This window comes from Rhinatrema bivittatum, chromosome 1 (genome assembly GCF_901001135.1).
Source record: "Rhinatrema bivittatum chromosome 1, aRhiBiv1.1, whole genome shotgun sequence".
Lineage (NCBI taxonomy): Eukaryota > Metazoa > Chordata > Amphibia > Gymnophiona > Rhinatrematidae > Rhinatrema > Rhinatrema bivittatum.
The window spans coordinates 688,575,114-688,591,724 of NC_042615.1; the positions used below are offsets into that span (position 1 = coordinate 688,575,114).

General features: G+C 41.7%; 1 protein-coding gene across 2 annotated transcripts in view; it reads left to right on the forward strand.

Moving 5' to 3' along the window:
• Positions 1-6,445: 6,445 nt before the first annotated feature.
• HEXB (hexosaminidase subunit beta) overlaps positions 6,446-16,611 on the forward strand; it is a 150,747-nt gene continuing 140,581 nt past the window's right edge. For both annotated transcript variants that reach the window (XM_029574995.1, XM_029575002.1), the window contains exon 1: positions 6,446-6,765. In XM_029574995.1, coding sequence (XP_029430855.1) covers positions 6,515-6,765 — 251 coding nt within the window. In that variant the 5' untranslated portion in view covers positions 6,446-6,514. The remainder of the gene's footprint in view (positions 6,766-16,611) is intronic.

Here is a 16,611-nt window from a genome sequence, read left to right on the forward strand (position 1 = left end):
ACTTCTAACTCAGCTGCCCTCTAACACCGCATCTACTTCTATACCACCTCAGACTACCTTCAAAAATTCCCGCTTAGAAGAACTGGAACTAACTTCTTCCATCGAGATCCAAGGTATTCTACGGAAAATGAAACCATCTTCTCACCCTTCGGACCACATCCCCTCGAAATTGCTTCTATCAATTCCCGACTCCATCTCCAAATCCCTGTCAGACATCATAAATTGCTCAATAACACAAGGTTCTTACCCAGATGACCTAAAATTGGCCTCTCTTAAACCATTACTGAAGAAACCTAATCTAGATCCTAATCACCCAAACAACTACAGACCTATCGCCAACCTCCCCTTCATAGCTAAGATTATGGAGAAACTGGTGAACACCCGACTCTCAAACTACATTGAAGAAAACAACCTCCTATTCCCATCACAATACGGTTTCCGCAAAACACTAAGCACGGAGTCCCTCCTCATTTCCTTAACGGATCACCTCATCCTGGGCCTCGATAAAGGGCAAGCCTTCTTACTGATCCTACTGGACCTTTCTTCAGCCTTTGACACCGTCAATCATGCCTTACTCATTAACCAGTTAGCCTCCATAGGCATCTCAGGCACAGCACTATCTTGGTTCATATCATTTCTCAGCAATAGAGGATACAAGGTCAAGATACAGAACAAAGAATCCTCTCAACATCCGTCGTCAGTAGGAGTCCCACAGGGGTCCTCCCTGTCTCCTACTTTATTTAACATTTACCTTATACCATTATGCCAACTTCTCACCGACCTCAACCTCAAACACTACCTTTACGCGGACGATATCCAGGTCCTGATACCCATTAAGGATTCCTTCGCAAAAACTCTGGCTTACTGGGATACATGCCTTCAAAAAATTAAACTCCACCTCACCAGCCTAAATTTGGTATTAAACTCCGGCAAAACTGAACTCCTGCTCATCGCCTCAGAAAATAACACCATCACCTCTGCACAACAAGCCACGCCAAAAATCACACAAGTGAGAGACCTAGGAGTCCTAATTGATAATCGCCTGAATTTCAAAGCCACTATTAACAAAACCACCAAAGACTGTTTCTACAAACTACAAGTGCTGAAAAGAATTAGACCTCTTTTCCATGCCCAAGATTTTAGAACCATTCTACAAGCAATTATTTTTTCAAAATTAGACTATTGTAACACCATCCTACTCGGCCTTCCCGCCTCATACACTAAACCGCTCCAGATGGTGCAAAATGCAGCTGCACGAATTCTGACAAATACCAGGAGAAGGGACCACATAACCCCCATACTAAAGAGCCTCCATTGGCTACCCATACACTTTAGAATAATATACAAGGCCATTCTCACCACATACAAAATCACCCACCAACTGGCTCCCATCGACCTACAGATCCCCCTCCGACTACACAATTCATCAAGACCGACTAGAGATGCATACAAGGGATCGCTACAGGTACCACCGTCCAAATCTACCAGACACTGCACACTAAGAGACCGGGCTTTCTCTACAGCTATCCCACCGTTATGGAACTCCATCCCCTCAAATCTCAGAACAGAACCTTGCATCTCAACCTTCAAAAAAAGACTAAAGACCTGGACATTCTTACAAGCCTTCCCGGACGCCAACATAGTCAACTAATCTCCAACTACACCTTGGTTATCCATTCTATTGTTTTACATATTTAAATTAATAACCTATCCTTTCTCTTCCTTCTCACCCAAGTTCTTATCACCCTGTTATATGTAACTGACTTTTCAGCACCTTTGTTATAGTTATGTTTACTATGCACCCCTGTTTTATGTGAACCAGCATGATGTGACTGCTGTCTTGAATGCCGGTATATAAAAAATTTGAAATAAATAAATAAATAAATTTGAAATATCTGTGAGAGTGAGTGTGTATTTGTGTAGGAAGATGAGATATGAGTGTATGTAGGTGAGTAGGAGAGAGCTAAGTGCAAGTGAGCATGGGTGTGAAAGTGAGTAGGCTTGTGTGTATGAAAAAAGAGCTGGCTAAAGATAATGCTGAATTGGAAGCAATAAAGAAAGTTTCACCCACTTTATATAATTCAGGAGTTAATCCCACATTACCACATAAAAACCAAAAGTCAAAACCAAAGGGGTTTACAGTGGGCTCAGGCAGGATAAGACCTGTGACCCACAGACACCCATTCTTGACAGCTGTGCAGCCCACAAGATTACCCTCTCACTCACATAGAGCATTAAGGAACTCAAAATACAGAATTATAGTGGGCTCTGGTAGAATCAGACCTGTGATGCAGAGACACACACTGTAACAAGTGCAACAAGTACAAAATGCCTTCTCTGTATTAAATACAAGAAGTTCTTGAGGAAAAGATTGAAATGTTATCTGAAAAGAGAGAAAAAACCCAATGCACACAGAAATTCCAGATCAGAAACCAAAGGAATAAGCTCACTGTGATGGATGACTCTGCCATCAGAGGCACTAATCCTTTCCCTTACACAAAGGCAAAGGGAAAAGTGGATAACAAAACTCAACTAAAGTGGTCACAAAAGGAGTCCAGAAACAGCAGTAACCTGAATGAAGAAAGCTGGAAAGCTATGAGCACAAATGCTCGTAGTTTGGGCAATAAAATCCCAGATCTGCAAGCCCTAATGGTGGAGGCGGACTTGGACGTTGTTGCTGTCACGGAAACGTGGTTTACGGAATCTCATGACTGGGATACAGCAATACCGGGCTATAACTTGTTAAGGAAAGACAGAGAGGACAGGAAAGGGGGAGGAGTGGCTCTTTATGTCAGAAACAATATCCAAGCATTGGAGCTGCAAGGAAGATGGGGCAATGAAGAAGCACTATGGGCCAGCCTAAAAAAAGATGGGACTTCCATTTTTATTGGAGTGGTTTACAGGCCTCCAAACCAAAAGGAAGAGCTGGACAGAGATCTGGTTGAAGACATCCACAGGATAGGAAAGAAGGGAGAAGTGGTGATCGTTGGAGACTTTAATATGCCAGATGTAGACTGGAGAATCCCATCTGCAGAATCTAATAATAGTAGAGAAATAGTGGATGCCCTGCAAGTAGCTTTGTTCAAACAAATGGTTATGGAACCCACGAGAGAAGGAGCAATACTTGACTTAGTGCTCACTAATGGAGATAACATCTCTGATGTCCAGGTGGGCGCCCACCTCAGCACCAGTGATCACCAAACGGTATGGTTTAATATCACAAAAAAGATACGGAAAAGAAGCACAAAAACCCAAGTTCTGCAGTTCAAAAACACAAACTTTGATGAAATGGGGAAGTACCTGGAGGAAGAACTAAAAGGCTGGGAGAATGTGAGAGAAGTGGATCAACAGTGGACCAATCTAAAAGGAGCAATTGCCAAGTCAACTAATCTATATGTTAGAAAAGTAAAGAAAAGCAAAAGAAAAATGAAACCTATCTGGTTCTCAAAGGAGGTGGCTGACAAAATAAAGGCTAAAAGAACAACGTTCAACAAATACAAAAGATCCCAAAGAGAGGAGCACAAAGAAGAATATCTGGTAGAACTGAGGGAGACGAAGAAATTAATCAAGAGAGCAAAAAGTCAAGCAGAAGAGAGGATTGCCAAGGAAGTAAAGAGAGGTGACAAAACATTTTTCAGATACATCAGTGAAAAGAGAAAAGTTCAAAGTAGTATAGTGAAATTGAAAGGTGGAAAGGATCAATGTGTGGAGAGAGACGAAGAAATGGCAGAAATATTAAACGAATGCTTCTGCTCTGTGTTCACGAAGGAGGACCCTGGAGAAGGACCGTCCCTAGTTAACAAGATACTGGAGGGGAGTGGAGTAGATGTAACTCCATTTACAGTAGAAAATGTATGGGAAGAGCTGGGGAAACTGAAAGTAGACAAAGCCATGGGACCTGATGAGGTTCATCCCAGGATACTGAGGGAGCTCAGAGAAGTGCTGGCGGGTCCGCTGTGTGACCTGTTCAATAGATCCCTAGAAACGGGAGTGGTGCCGAGTGATTGGAGAAGAGCTGTGGTGGTTCCCCTTCACAAGAGTGGGAACAGAGAGGAGGCTGGTGGTAACTACAGACCGGTTAGCCTCACTTCGGTGGTGGGAAAAGTAATGGAGTCACTGTTGAAAGAGAGAATAGTGAACTATCTACAGTCGGGAGAATTGCTGGACCAGAGGCAGCATGGATTCACCAGGGGAAGATCCTGTCAGACAAATCTGATTTACTTTTTTGACTGGGTAACCAAGGAATTGGATCAAGGAAGAGCGCTCGATGTCATCTATTTGGATTTCAGCAAAGCTTTTGATACGATCCCGCACAGGAGACCGGTGAATAAAATGAGCTTAGGAGTGAGTGCCGAGGTGGTGACCTGGATTGCAAACTGGTTGACGGACAGAAGACAATGTGTGATGGTAAATGGAGCTCTCTCTGAAGAGAGGGAGGTTTTAAGTGGTGTACCGCAAGGATCGGTGTTGGGACCGGTCCTGTTCAATATATTTGTGAGCGACATTGCGGACGGGATAGAAGGTAAGGTTTGTCTTTTTGCGGATGACACTAAGATCTGCAACAGAGTGGACACGCTGGAAGGAGTGGAGAGAATGAGATGGGATTTAAGGAAGATGGAAGAGTGGTCGAAGATATGGCAGCTGAGATTCAATGCCAAGAAGTGCAGAGTCATGCATATGGGGAGTGGAAATCTGAATGAACTATATTCGATGGGGGGAGAAGGGCTGATGTGCACGGAGCAGGAGAGAGACCTTGGGGTGATAGTGTCTAATGATATGAAGTCTGCGAAACAATGCGACAAGGCGATAGCAAAAGCCAGAAGAATGCTGGGCTGCATAGAGAGAGGAATATCGAGTAAGAAAAGGGAAGTGATTATCCCCTTGTACAGGTCCTTGGTGAGGCCTCATCTGGAGTACTGTGTTCAGTTCTGGAGACCGTATCTACAAAGAGACAAGGACAAGATGGAAGCGGTACAGAGAAGGGCGACCAGGAAGGTGGAGGGTCTTCATCGGATGACATACGAGGAGAGATTGAACAATCTAAATATGTACTCCCTGGAGGAAAGGAGGAGCAGGGGTGATATGATTCAGACTTTCAGATACTTGAAAAACTTTAATGATCCAAAGACAACGACAAACCTTTTCCGTCGGAAAAAAATCAGCAGAACCAGAGGTCACGAGCTGAGCCTCCAGGGAGGAAGACTAAGAACCAATGTCAGGAAGTATTTTTTCACGGAAAGGGTGGTGGATGCCTGGAATGCCCTTCCGGAGGAAGTGGTGAAGTCTAAAACTGTGAACGACTTCAAAGGGGCATGGGATAAACACTGTGGATCCATCAAGTCTAGAGGGTGTGAATAAAGAGGAAGCATTCAAACACTGCAGCCACAGAGGCATTCACGGAGCGGGATGCCAGTGGCCAGTAGTTGGTGTTCCACCTTCACGGAGCGGAAGGATGGAGGGCTGCTATCTCAAAAAATAAAAAAATAAAAACAGGGGTGGGTAAGAGTATGGGGTAAGGGTGTGGCCTGCTTGTTACAGCGGTTGCTACCCCTAATTGATTAGGGCTGGAGGGTACTGGAAGCCAATAGTAACAGGTGGGAGAGAAAAAAAGGGGAAAAAAATGGATAAAGTGAGTAGCTTGCTGGGCAGACTAGATGGGCCATTTGGTCTTCTTCTGCCGTCATTTCTATGTTTCTATGAAGAGGGAGAGTCGTGAGTGTGTGTGTGTGTTGGTGGGAGAATGGCAGAAGTAAAGGTGTAAATGGACATATGAGAATGTGAGAGAATGAGTAGTGAAAGTAAGTGTGAACATTTAAGAGTGTTTATGAGAGTAAATTTGTGAGCATCCAGTCCCACTGTGCAGTTGCCCTCCCCCCACCCCCCCATCCATATTTATTTATTTGTGGGTTTTTATATACCTTCATTCGGGTTTGCCATCAAAACGGTTTACAAAAATGTTAGCAGGCTAACATATCAATGTTAACATATCAGTATCCATGGTAATCTCAGGGTGACTGGAGGTCAAAAGTTCCCAGGTATGGACATGATGCCAGGCAGATGGGATCCCAGTAGTCAGGGGAATTTAAAAGAAGCAACAATCTGCAGTGATCTCAGGGTTAACAAAACTCAGACGTTCCCAGGTATGAAAATGTCTGCCAGTGACTAGAAAGTGAGTTTGTACTAATATATAATCTGCCAGGTTGCAGATAGTGCAGCCGCTGCCAGCTTCTTAAACTGACTGAAGCCGCCTCCGGCTAGTGCTCGCCTCCAGCTTTTATGACTTTACAGTCTTCTAAGGAACCGGTCAGTGGGTTCACTCTGTCTCGCGGCGCATCACATGACAGACGCTGGCGCGCGAGATGGAAGGGAGGGGAGGGGGTGTGGGAGGGGACAAGCCACGTGAGGAATCAGCTGACAGTTGTTCTTGAATTCTCCCGGCAGCGCGTGAGCTGCTTAGACACAGCTGGGAAGCAGAGGGGAGAGGAGGTTGCGCTGTTTCCGCGCTCTCCCGACCATGCAGGCTGTCCTTGGCTATTTCCTGCTGCTCCTTTCCACCTGTAGGGGATTTCTGGAGCCGCGGGAGGGGGAGGTGGCTCAGGAGCAGCTGGTGGAAGGGGACTCCAAATGGGGATCTTTGTGGCCCCTTCCTCGTTCGGTGCAGCTGTTCCCGGACGCCTTCCCCTTGACTTCTTCCTTCGTGATTGTGCACGGCCCGGGCTCTTCCGCCGGAGCCTCCTGTTCCCTCCTGCAGGAAGCCTTTCGCAGGTTGGTGCCCAATGCGTCCCGGGAGTTATAGTGGGTTGGGGGGTTTTAATAACCGCTAGGTAGCGCTGCTTTTCAGCCCCTTGTCGCTCCGTTTACTGCCATGCAGTCAATCGGTTATGGTAAGATTATTTTGATGGAGGGAGAGGGTCCCCAAGGGAGCAGAAAAACGGTCACTTTGTAAACGTTTCTGCGAGCTGTATGTATGTATATCACTGAAAATAGTTGAGACATGTCAATTGTCGTGGCACTGTGTGCAAAACGTTCCTTAGGGAGTTCTCAATGGTAACAGAACTAGTATCTTCATAGTAGTAAGTATTTATTGCTATAATCAAAATAATTATTAAAACAAGTTATGAAATATATTACAGATAGGCTAGTCTCTTTGACCTTGGTGATGGGTACACTAATGAAGTTACTGCTAAAGGAAAAGATAATGGAATATTTTGCCTTCTGTGGGCTGCGGGATCCGAGCCTGCATGGTTTTATGTTTGTTTTTTTAAACCAAAGGGCCGAGTCAAGCAAGCAAAGAAATTAATCAGGGTGATCAAAAATTAGATTAAGCTGTGCCTTAGGTGTAGTATACTTTTGGTTTTCAGTAAGGTTTTGAACACTTTTGCATGGGGGCCTTAAAAATAAACTGAAGTGTGTAGGAGTGGACCACAAGACGATAGTAAATCAGGCTCTAAACTAGCCTAAGGCCTTACTGTATAAGTGGTAAAAATAGCGTGTTGAAAATGCACGGCCAAATGCGGGCTAACAGTGCGCTCTGCCAGAGCGCACTTTATTGTATCAGCCCGTTAGTGATGGGCAAAGTAATGTAGTAGTAAATGGAGTTCACACAGGAAATAAAAGACTTTACCTATGGAGGTTATGGGTCAGTTCTGAATCTGTTTTTGTTCAATATCAGGTGAATGACATTGTAGAGGAGTTTTCAAGAAAAGTTTTTTTGTGTGTTTTTTTTTTTTTGGGGGGGGGGGGGGGGGAGATGCGCTTGACAATAAGATCATGACAAGAATGGACACTCCTGAGAGAACACACATAACAAGGAGTTATTTAAGAAAACTTGAACAGCCAAATGCTAAGATTCAAAGCAAAAAAAAAAGTGGTGTGCAGAAATTCAAGGGGAAAAATACATGATGGGGTATATATTAATGTATGGGATCCGGAGAGAGACCTGTCTGATTTTCGGCAGTGCTTGCAAATAATGGTGGTATTGAGTTTGCAGGGTATATAGTTGCAACTGAAAACAATGGGGGATATTAAATTGTTTGGGACTTTGAGCCAGTTTGTACTGTTCTCTAATCCTTGGTCTGAGCCAGCATGACATATTTGTTCTTATGCTTACAGCCCTAGTGGGGAGGAGAAGATGGGGCTCCTGCAGGTACAATGATGAAAACAGGCTGGCTTTAACTTGGTGTCTGTAGGTAAGGGTCTTCACCTCAGCTTGGAGAGGCTCCTGCTGTCCTCTCTAACGGATGCCAGCCCACAACTGCAGCAGCTTGGGAACAGGAAATTTAATACAGGGCCTACCAGCCCTCTTATGCACAGAGCTCCTGCCTCTTACACGGTTTCCATGGTAATGGAAAACCATGCAGGAGGAAGGATGGGGCCTCTGAATATATGATTGCAAGAGGAGCTCCATAGGGAATTTTCCTGTCCCAAAGTTGCTGTTCTGGGTCTGTTGCTGGCAGGACAGGAGCATGGCTGCAGGCCTGGACCTACAGTGTGGCAACAATGGTGGCACTCCGGTGCCTATGAAAATTTGTTGCTGGAGGCAGTTTCCTGTGCCTGAATCTGAACTGCATGAAAGTGTACGCTGGCTCAGTATCACACACAGTTTAATACTCTTCCCAGCTCTCTTTAGCAGTGCCTGCACGCCTCTGCTAGAAGAGAAGGAAGGCATGCTATCGATGTGAGGGCTGGCAGTATATATTAGATTGAAGGGTTCCGGTTTGGCAATAGCTTTCAAGATTTGATCTCGGGGTAGTGAAACAGTTGAACAAGACAGTGGCCAAAGCCAGAGGGATTCTAGGATGCATAGAAAGGCATTATTAGTAGGGAAAAGGCATTGATGATGAATCTATACAAACCATTGGTGAGATCTCCCATGGCATTGGAGACTCTATCTCTAAAAGGCTATCAATAGAATAGAGGCAGACTAGAGAAGTGCTACCAGAATGGTGCACCAAAAATCCTATGTCATAAGATGTATGCCTTAGCGGAAGGTGGGAATATTATAAGCATTCAAATATTGCAAAAGTATAAATGTACAAGAAGCAAACCTTTTTCAGTGGAAATGAATTTCTAAAACTAGAAGTCATGATATAAAGCTTAGAGAGGCCAGGAGAAACAGAACACCTCTCTGAAAACAGAGAGGGTGGTGAACGTGTGGCACAATCTCCCAACGTAGGTGGTAGAGATGAAAAAAAAGTCACAGAATTCAGGAGAGTGCTGACTAGAAAGAGGATCCCTGGTGGCCAAGAAGTGAGAGAGAAGCCTGAGTTCAACAAAGGATTATGGTAGTGTAACAGGAAGTTCATTGGGCAGATTAGGTGTCCAATTCCAGGCCTACATATCTGTTGGTTTTCAAGAAACCCCCAATAAGAGAAATATATGCATATTGATCAGGGATATTATGAAAACCTGACCAGTTTGCGGCCATTGAGGACTAGAGATGGGCACCCCTGGGATAGATCTCAGGGGTTCTGTTACATAACAGATAGTAAACAGCTGTAAGACTTTTCAACTGCTGCTGTCTCTGCAAAGCTTCCTGAATGTGTGGCCTTCTGGTAAATTACTTTTATACTACTGTTGGTTTTTTAAAATGTTTTTAAATATTTTCTGTGGATATGTTTCTTTTTATTTTCTATTTCAATCTATTTTACTTACTTTGTCTAAACTTTTATGTATCTGGAGTTGTGAGCTGCTTAGAATTGTGGATAATGCATCCTATAAGTTTTAATAAATAAAAGGTAAGCAGGTATTTCATGATGGAAAGATATTTTTGGTTTTCAAATAATGATACAAGAACATATGGCCGCAGTGATGCCGAAGCCTTTCAATCTCATGGCAGTGGAATAAGGAAGAGTTAAAGCTGAAAGTTTTTTGTACTGTCAGAAGGCGTGGCATATTTATAGCTAATGTGGTAATACTTGTATGCTTGTACAATAGTTAAACTGCATTGGTGATAAAACAGGCCATGATAATGAGTCGCAGGTTTCCAGCACTGCCACACAAGCTTCTTTTCTGCTCTAGGCATTTATCTTTGAGTCTTTCTTCTTCTTAGTGGAAGTGACTTTTGTCTTCAAGGACACTAACTGGTCTCATTTTTAGGTGATATAGTTGAATATTCATTAGCTATATTTGACTACATATTGTAGTGGGGATTATAATAATAAAGGAAGCCATGTCTAGTTGTTTTTTTTGTATATGCAAATGTAGATTTATTCTAATTAAATTTTGAGAAAAAGCTTTTATTTTAGATATTGTCTAATATAGTGTTAGGCAATAGATGACAAAAATTAAACTTAAAAATTGCGATTAATCAGTATATATTGTATAAATTATACATTTAAAGGACACTAATTACACATTCCTACTCCCATAGCAAACTAAAACTTAACTAGGAACTGAACAAATTTGAGATGAAGGCAGCAGTCTAACAGCAAGAGGGGGGCCTCCCAGTCTTTTGCATTGAGTGTCACATATGATTTTTTACCCGCTGGTGAGAAGTTGTATGTGTGCATCCGATGCAAAGAGCTCCTGTCTCTTGGAGAATGAGTCTGATCTCTGGAGGCTAGAGTGGCGGACTTGGAGGAGCTGAGGCAGACAGAGAGGTATATAGATGAGACCTTCAGGGACATACGGTAGTAGCCAAGCCCCAACTTCAGATTGGCAGTCCTGGTGCCTTGGAGGAAGAAGGTCTCATGATAGGAGAGCATCAACCTGGTGCAGCAGGAAAGGATCCTGTAGCAAGGACCTGCTCTCCAGGTGGTGCATTGTCCTTTCGCATAGAGGATGTCTCTCTCAGGGCTACTGCCCAGGAGGGGGGAGGGTTAGGCGGTCGTCATAGTTGGTGATTCGATTATTAGGCATGTAGACAGCCAGGTGGCTGGTGGGCATGAGGATCGCCTAGTAACATGCCTAGCTGGTGCGAAGGTGGCGGACCTCACTCATCACCTAGATAGGATTTTAGACAGTGTTGGAGGAGTGGCTGTCATGGTACATGTGGGTACCAACAGCATAGGAAAATATAGGAGGGGAGGTTCAGGAAGCCAAATTTAGGCTCTTAGATAGAAAGCTGACATCCAGAACCTCCAGGGTAGCATTCTGTGAAATGCTCCCTGTTTCACGCGCAGGACCCCAGAGGCAGGCAGAGGTCCGGAGTTTCAATGCATGGATGAGACAATGGTACAAGGAAGAGGGATTCAGTTTTGTAAGTAACTGGGGAACTTTTTGGGGAAGAGGGAGGTTTTTTCCCGAAGGGTTGGGCTCCACCTTAACCAGGGTGGAACCAGACTGCTGAGGCTAACCTTTTAAAAAGGAGAGAGCAGCTTTTAAACTAGAACAAAGGGGGAAGCCGACAGTCTCTTAACAGCGCATGGCTCGGAGGGAGGTATCATCAATGGATACTAATGATGCATTAGAATTAGGGCATCCCAACAATAAGGTTCCAATAATAAGAAAAGTAGTCTAAGTGCCTGTAATTAAAAACTCACCTGAGCTAAAAAAAATTCCAGTTTATCCCTATCAATTAAAAAGCAGAATGAAAATGCAAACCAAAAACACACTTTGAAATGTTTGTATGCTAATGCCAGAATTAGAATGTATAGCAGTGAATGATGACATAGACTTAATTGGCATCTCAGAGACATGGTGGAAGGAGGATAACCAATGGGACAGTGCTATACCGGGGTACAAATTATATCGCAATGACAGAGAGGAGCATCTGGGAGGCGGGGTGGCACTTTGTCTGAGATGGCATAGAGTCCAACAGGATAAAGATTCTGCATGAGACTAAATGCACAATTGAATCTTTATGGGTAGAAATCCCTTGTGTCTGGGAAGACTATAGTGATAGTATACTACTGTCCACTTGGCCAAGATGGTGAGACCTACAGTGAAATGCTAAGAGAAATTAGGGAAGCTAACCAAATTGGTAGTGCAGTAATAATGGGAGATTTCAATTACCTAATATCAAAAAGTCAAGTTACCCAAAATGTAAAATCATCAAGCAAAAAGGGAACTTGAGAACAACATAACCAAAAAATCAAAAAGCCTAAATGAAGGTATCAGCAAGCCAGACGTTGTGTATGCAAAGCAGAACCAACCGGTCTTCTCAATTAATCATTCACCTTCATTAGAACGGTGATAGTCAAAAAAAGGCAAAAAACATTTTTCTTTATTTCAACTTAATCCATTCTTCTTAAAATTTGTCCTTATTTATTTCTTATTTTGTAATAAATTTCAAATAGCAAAGTCCACAAAAAACCTGACAAAAAAACAATTTAAACTACTCAAACAGCAAATGGCTACCGTTTTGAGGAGTACTCGGCGTCTCAGCCATCTACAGGCAACAGTCTTTCTTGATTAAGAGGTTAATCGTGCCCTTGATGAAGCATAGTGTTTGCGAAACATCTGCCGTGTCTGGCTGTTGTGATATTTATTCTATCAATAACTGTTGTCAGATTTTTGAAATTTATTACAAAATAAGAAGTAAAAACTAAGAAAAAGGACACATTTAAGAAGAATGGATAATTGAAAAAGAAAAAATGTTTTGCCCTCTTTTTTTTTTTTTTTTTTTTTTATCACAGTCCTAATGATGGTGAATGATTGAGAAGACCGGTTGGTTCTGCTTTGCATACACAACGTCTGGCTTGCTGATACCTTCATTTAGGCTTTTTGATTTTTTGGTTCAGTGTTTACTGAAGAGGATGTTGGGGAGATAGCAGTTCTGGAGAAGATTTTCATGGTCCAAGAAAACAAACCGGTAACCGATCCAAGATGGCTGACAGCAAACACACAACAAGGTGGAATCGGTAAAAATGGACTTTATTGAATCTTGCCCACCCGAAGATTTTCATGGGTAATGATTCAAATGGACTGAAGAGTAGTAAATCACCTGGACCGGATGGTATACACCCCAGGGTTCTGAAGGAACTAAAAAATGAAATTTCAAATCTATTAGTAAAAATTTATAATATGTCATTAAAATCATCCATTGTACCTGAAGACTGGAGGGTGGCTAATGTAACCCCAATATTTAAAAATGGCTCCAGGGGCGATCCGGGAAACAACAGACCAGTTAGCCTGACTTCAGTGTGAGGAAAAATAGTGGAAAGTGTTCTAAAGATCAAAATCATAGAACATATAGAAAGGCATTGTTTAATGGAACAAAGTCAGCATGGCTTTACCCAAGCCAAGTCTTGCCTCTCAAATCTGCTTCACCTTTTTGAAGGGGTTAATAAACCTGTAGATATAGGTGAACCTGTAGATGTAGTCTTTGGATTTTCAGAAGGCATTTGACAAAGTTCCTTATGAGAGGCTTCTAGGAAATGTAAAAAGTCATGGGATAGGTGGCGATGTCCTTTCGTGGTTTGCAAACTGGTTTAAAAGACAGGAAACAGAGTAGGATTAAATGGACAATTGTTTCAGTGGATGGGGCTGGGCAGTGGAGTGCTTCAGGGATCTGTACTGGGATCCGTGTTTTTAAATATATTTTTAAATGATCTGGAAAGGAATATGACGTGTGAGGTAATCAAATTTGCAGATACAAAATTATTCAGAATAATTAAATCACAAGTGGATTGTGAAACTGCAGGAGGACCTTGTGAGACTGGAAAATTGTGCATCCAAATGGCAGATGAAATTTAATGTGGATAAGTGCAAGGTGATGCATATTGGGAAAAATAACCCATGCTATAGTTACACGATGTTAGGTTCCATATTATGAGCTACTACCCAGGGAAGAGATCTAGTCGTTATGGTGGATAATACTTTGAACTCGGCTCAGTGTGCTGCAGCAGTCAAAAAAGCAAATTATGTTAGGAATTATTAGGAAGGGAATGGTGAATAAAACAAAAACTGTCATAATGCCTCTGTATCGCTCCATGGTGAGACTACACCTTGAATACTTTGTACAATTCTGGTCGCTGCATCTCAAAGATATAGTTTGTTTAACATTTTTATATACTGACGTTCGTTTGCACATCACTTCGGTTTACAGTACAAAAATTTGAAGAATGAAAGGAAATTACGTCTTAACAATTTGAACATCTTTAGAGTTTTTAAGGGCAGGGGGGATACATGATGGAAATATAAGTGGTAAGGAGATTAGTGGCAAGAAGACAGTAGGAACATGTAACTATTTTTATAACTTTTGAGATAAACAAGTCATAACTGTAGAGAGGAAATATCAAAGAAGTTAGCACTGTTAAGCTTGAAGAAGAGATGGCTGGGGGGGGGATATAATAGAGGTGTTTAAAATCATGAGAGGTCTAGAACAGGTAAATGTGAATCGATTATTTACTCTTTCAGATAATAGGAGGACTAGGGGGCTCTCTATGAAGTTAGCATGGGGCACATTTAAAACTAATCAGAGAGAGTTTTTTCACTCAATGCACAATTAAACTCTGGAAATTGTTGCCAGGGGATGTGGTTAGTGCAGTTAGTGTAGCTGGGTTTAAAAAAGGTTTGGATAAGTTCTTGGAGGAGAAGTCCATTACCTGCTATTAATCAAGTTGACTTAGTAATAGCAGAGGCTATTTTCTAGCATCAGTAGCATGGGATAGACTTAGGTTTTGGGTACTTACCAGGTTCTTATGGCCTGGATTGGCCACTATTGGAAACAGGATGCTGGGTTTGGACCCTTGGTTTGACCCAGTATGGCATGTTCTTATGTTTTTAAGTAGCTTTGCTTATAATAATTTAAGGGTAAAAGAGGTAATGAAGAGTAATTCTAAATTCCAGTCTCATTTCTGTTTTGACTCTTACTCTGAAATATTCTCTGATGGGCCAGATCAGGAATGCAAGTGGGGAGATAAATCTAAGTATGCAAAAATGTCTTTTGTTTGTTTCAGTGTCCAACAATACAGCTGTAACAATGCTTTTTATACTCAGATATATTGAGCATTCATTTAAGAATACTTAACTGAGTTTGAGGTATCCATGTCCTCAAATATTTCCAGTGCCTCTTAGACCATGCCAAAGGATTCAAATCCCCAGAAAAGTACCTCTTTACAATGTCCTGTATGGATGGTCAGGGTATATAATATTGACCATATAGAGTCATCTTTTTTATAATTGGTAAGGGATGGCTGTCTCAGTTTTGCTAAAATCAACATCTCTTAGATCAGCATCTAGCTTGTTCAACATCTTATTGATCTGTAGCATATTACTTGTCTGCTATCTTGAGTTGGACATGTGTAGCTATTAATCAGTCTTCAGCCCTATGGTTCAATCTCCAGAAACTGTCTGCTCAGTATCAAATGTAAGAATCAAACAATTACTCCTTCATAACTCTACAAAATGGTCTGAGAGTCCAGTTTGGATATTTTGAAAACCAGGCCAGTTTATGGCCCTCTAAACTGGATTTGCCCATCCTTAAGTTAGTATAAACTTGTATTTAAGTGGTTCCTGGTTTAGAAGTTATGTCTGTGCTTCTTTTTTTTTAACCGTTATCTATTCATATTATAAGGCATATACATGGAATTTGGTAATAGAATAGCATACACTATGAAAAAGCACAGCCACCATAGTCTAACAAGTAAGCAGACCAATTGTGATGAATAAATAAAACATAGCTTTTTTTTTGTTGTTGCCAATATTTCCCCTAAACATTCCCATGTATACCTTCCCCATATGTATTTTAAATGTGAAAACAGAACAGACACTAAAAGAAAAAAACACAAAAAAGCCACATCTAAACCACAGATCACATACCAAGCAATCACATCCCATTAATCATATACATTCATCCACACATACATACTCACTATACCTTATTTCCAAGATACATATATAGACCATGACTCACTGTCGAGGGCTCTCAACCTTGAATGTTGGTTTGCGTGGAATACCCCCAGAAGTTAAAACTGAAATAGGTCTCATTCCATAATTTCTGATACTCTGCATGTATCTTCTTATTTGTTAGAGGTTCATCCAATCTCTCCATTTGCATCCACTCTGTCTTCTAGTACCATTCAAGAGTGGATGGTCTCTTACTTTGAATCCAATGAAATATAGCTTTTGCCAGTAATACCAGTATTTTTTAATAAATTTAATCACATGCTTGGAGGTAGCATTTAGCCATTGTACCAAGCCCAACATCAAAAATTCCCCACAAAAAGGTGGTCTTTGATGTATTTTTTTTCTATGAGACACCGCATCGCAAAATGAAAACCATGCAGCACAAAACAAATTGATGTATAAACATGCATCTATGATTTTACATTTATCACACATACTACTCTTCATTTTGTAGGCTCTCACCTTGTCAATTTGCACCCTATGCAGCACTTTGAACTGTAATTCTTATAGCTTGGCATCACTTGGCATTGTATGTGCTATTTCAAAATATTTAACCATTTCGTTTTCCTTCAGCACACTCCCCACCTCAACTGACCAAGTATGAGCAAGAGGAGACATGGCCAATGTTTCCAGACTGAAGCAAATATTGTGCCCAAATGATAATGTATTACGTTGCCTAGTCACTTTAAAAAAAAAAAAAAAAAATCACTATAATTGAATTTTGTAGAACTGGCTTAGTCATTTGAGACTGAATTGTATGTATATAATGTCTGGTTTGCAAATACAATGTACCAAAAGTCGGTTTTACATGTAACGCTG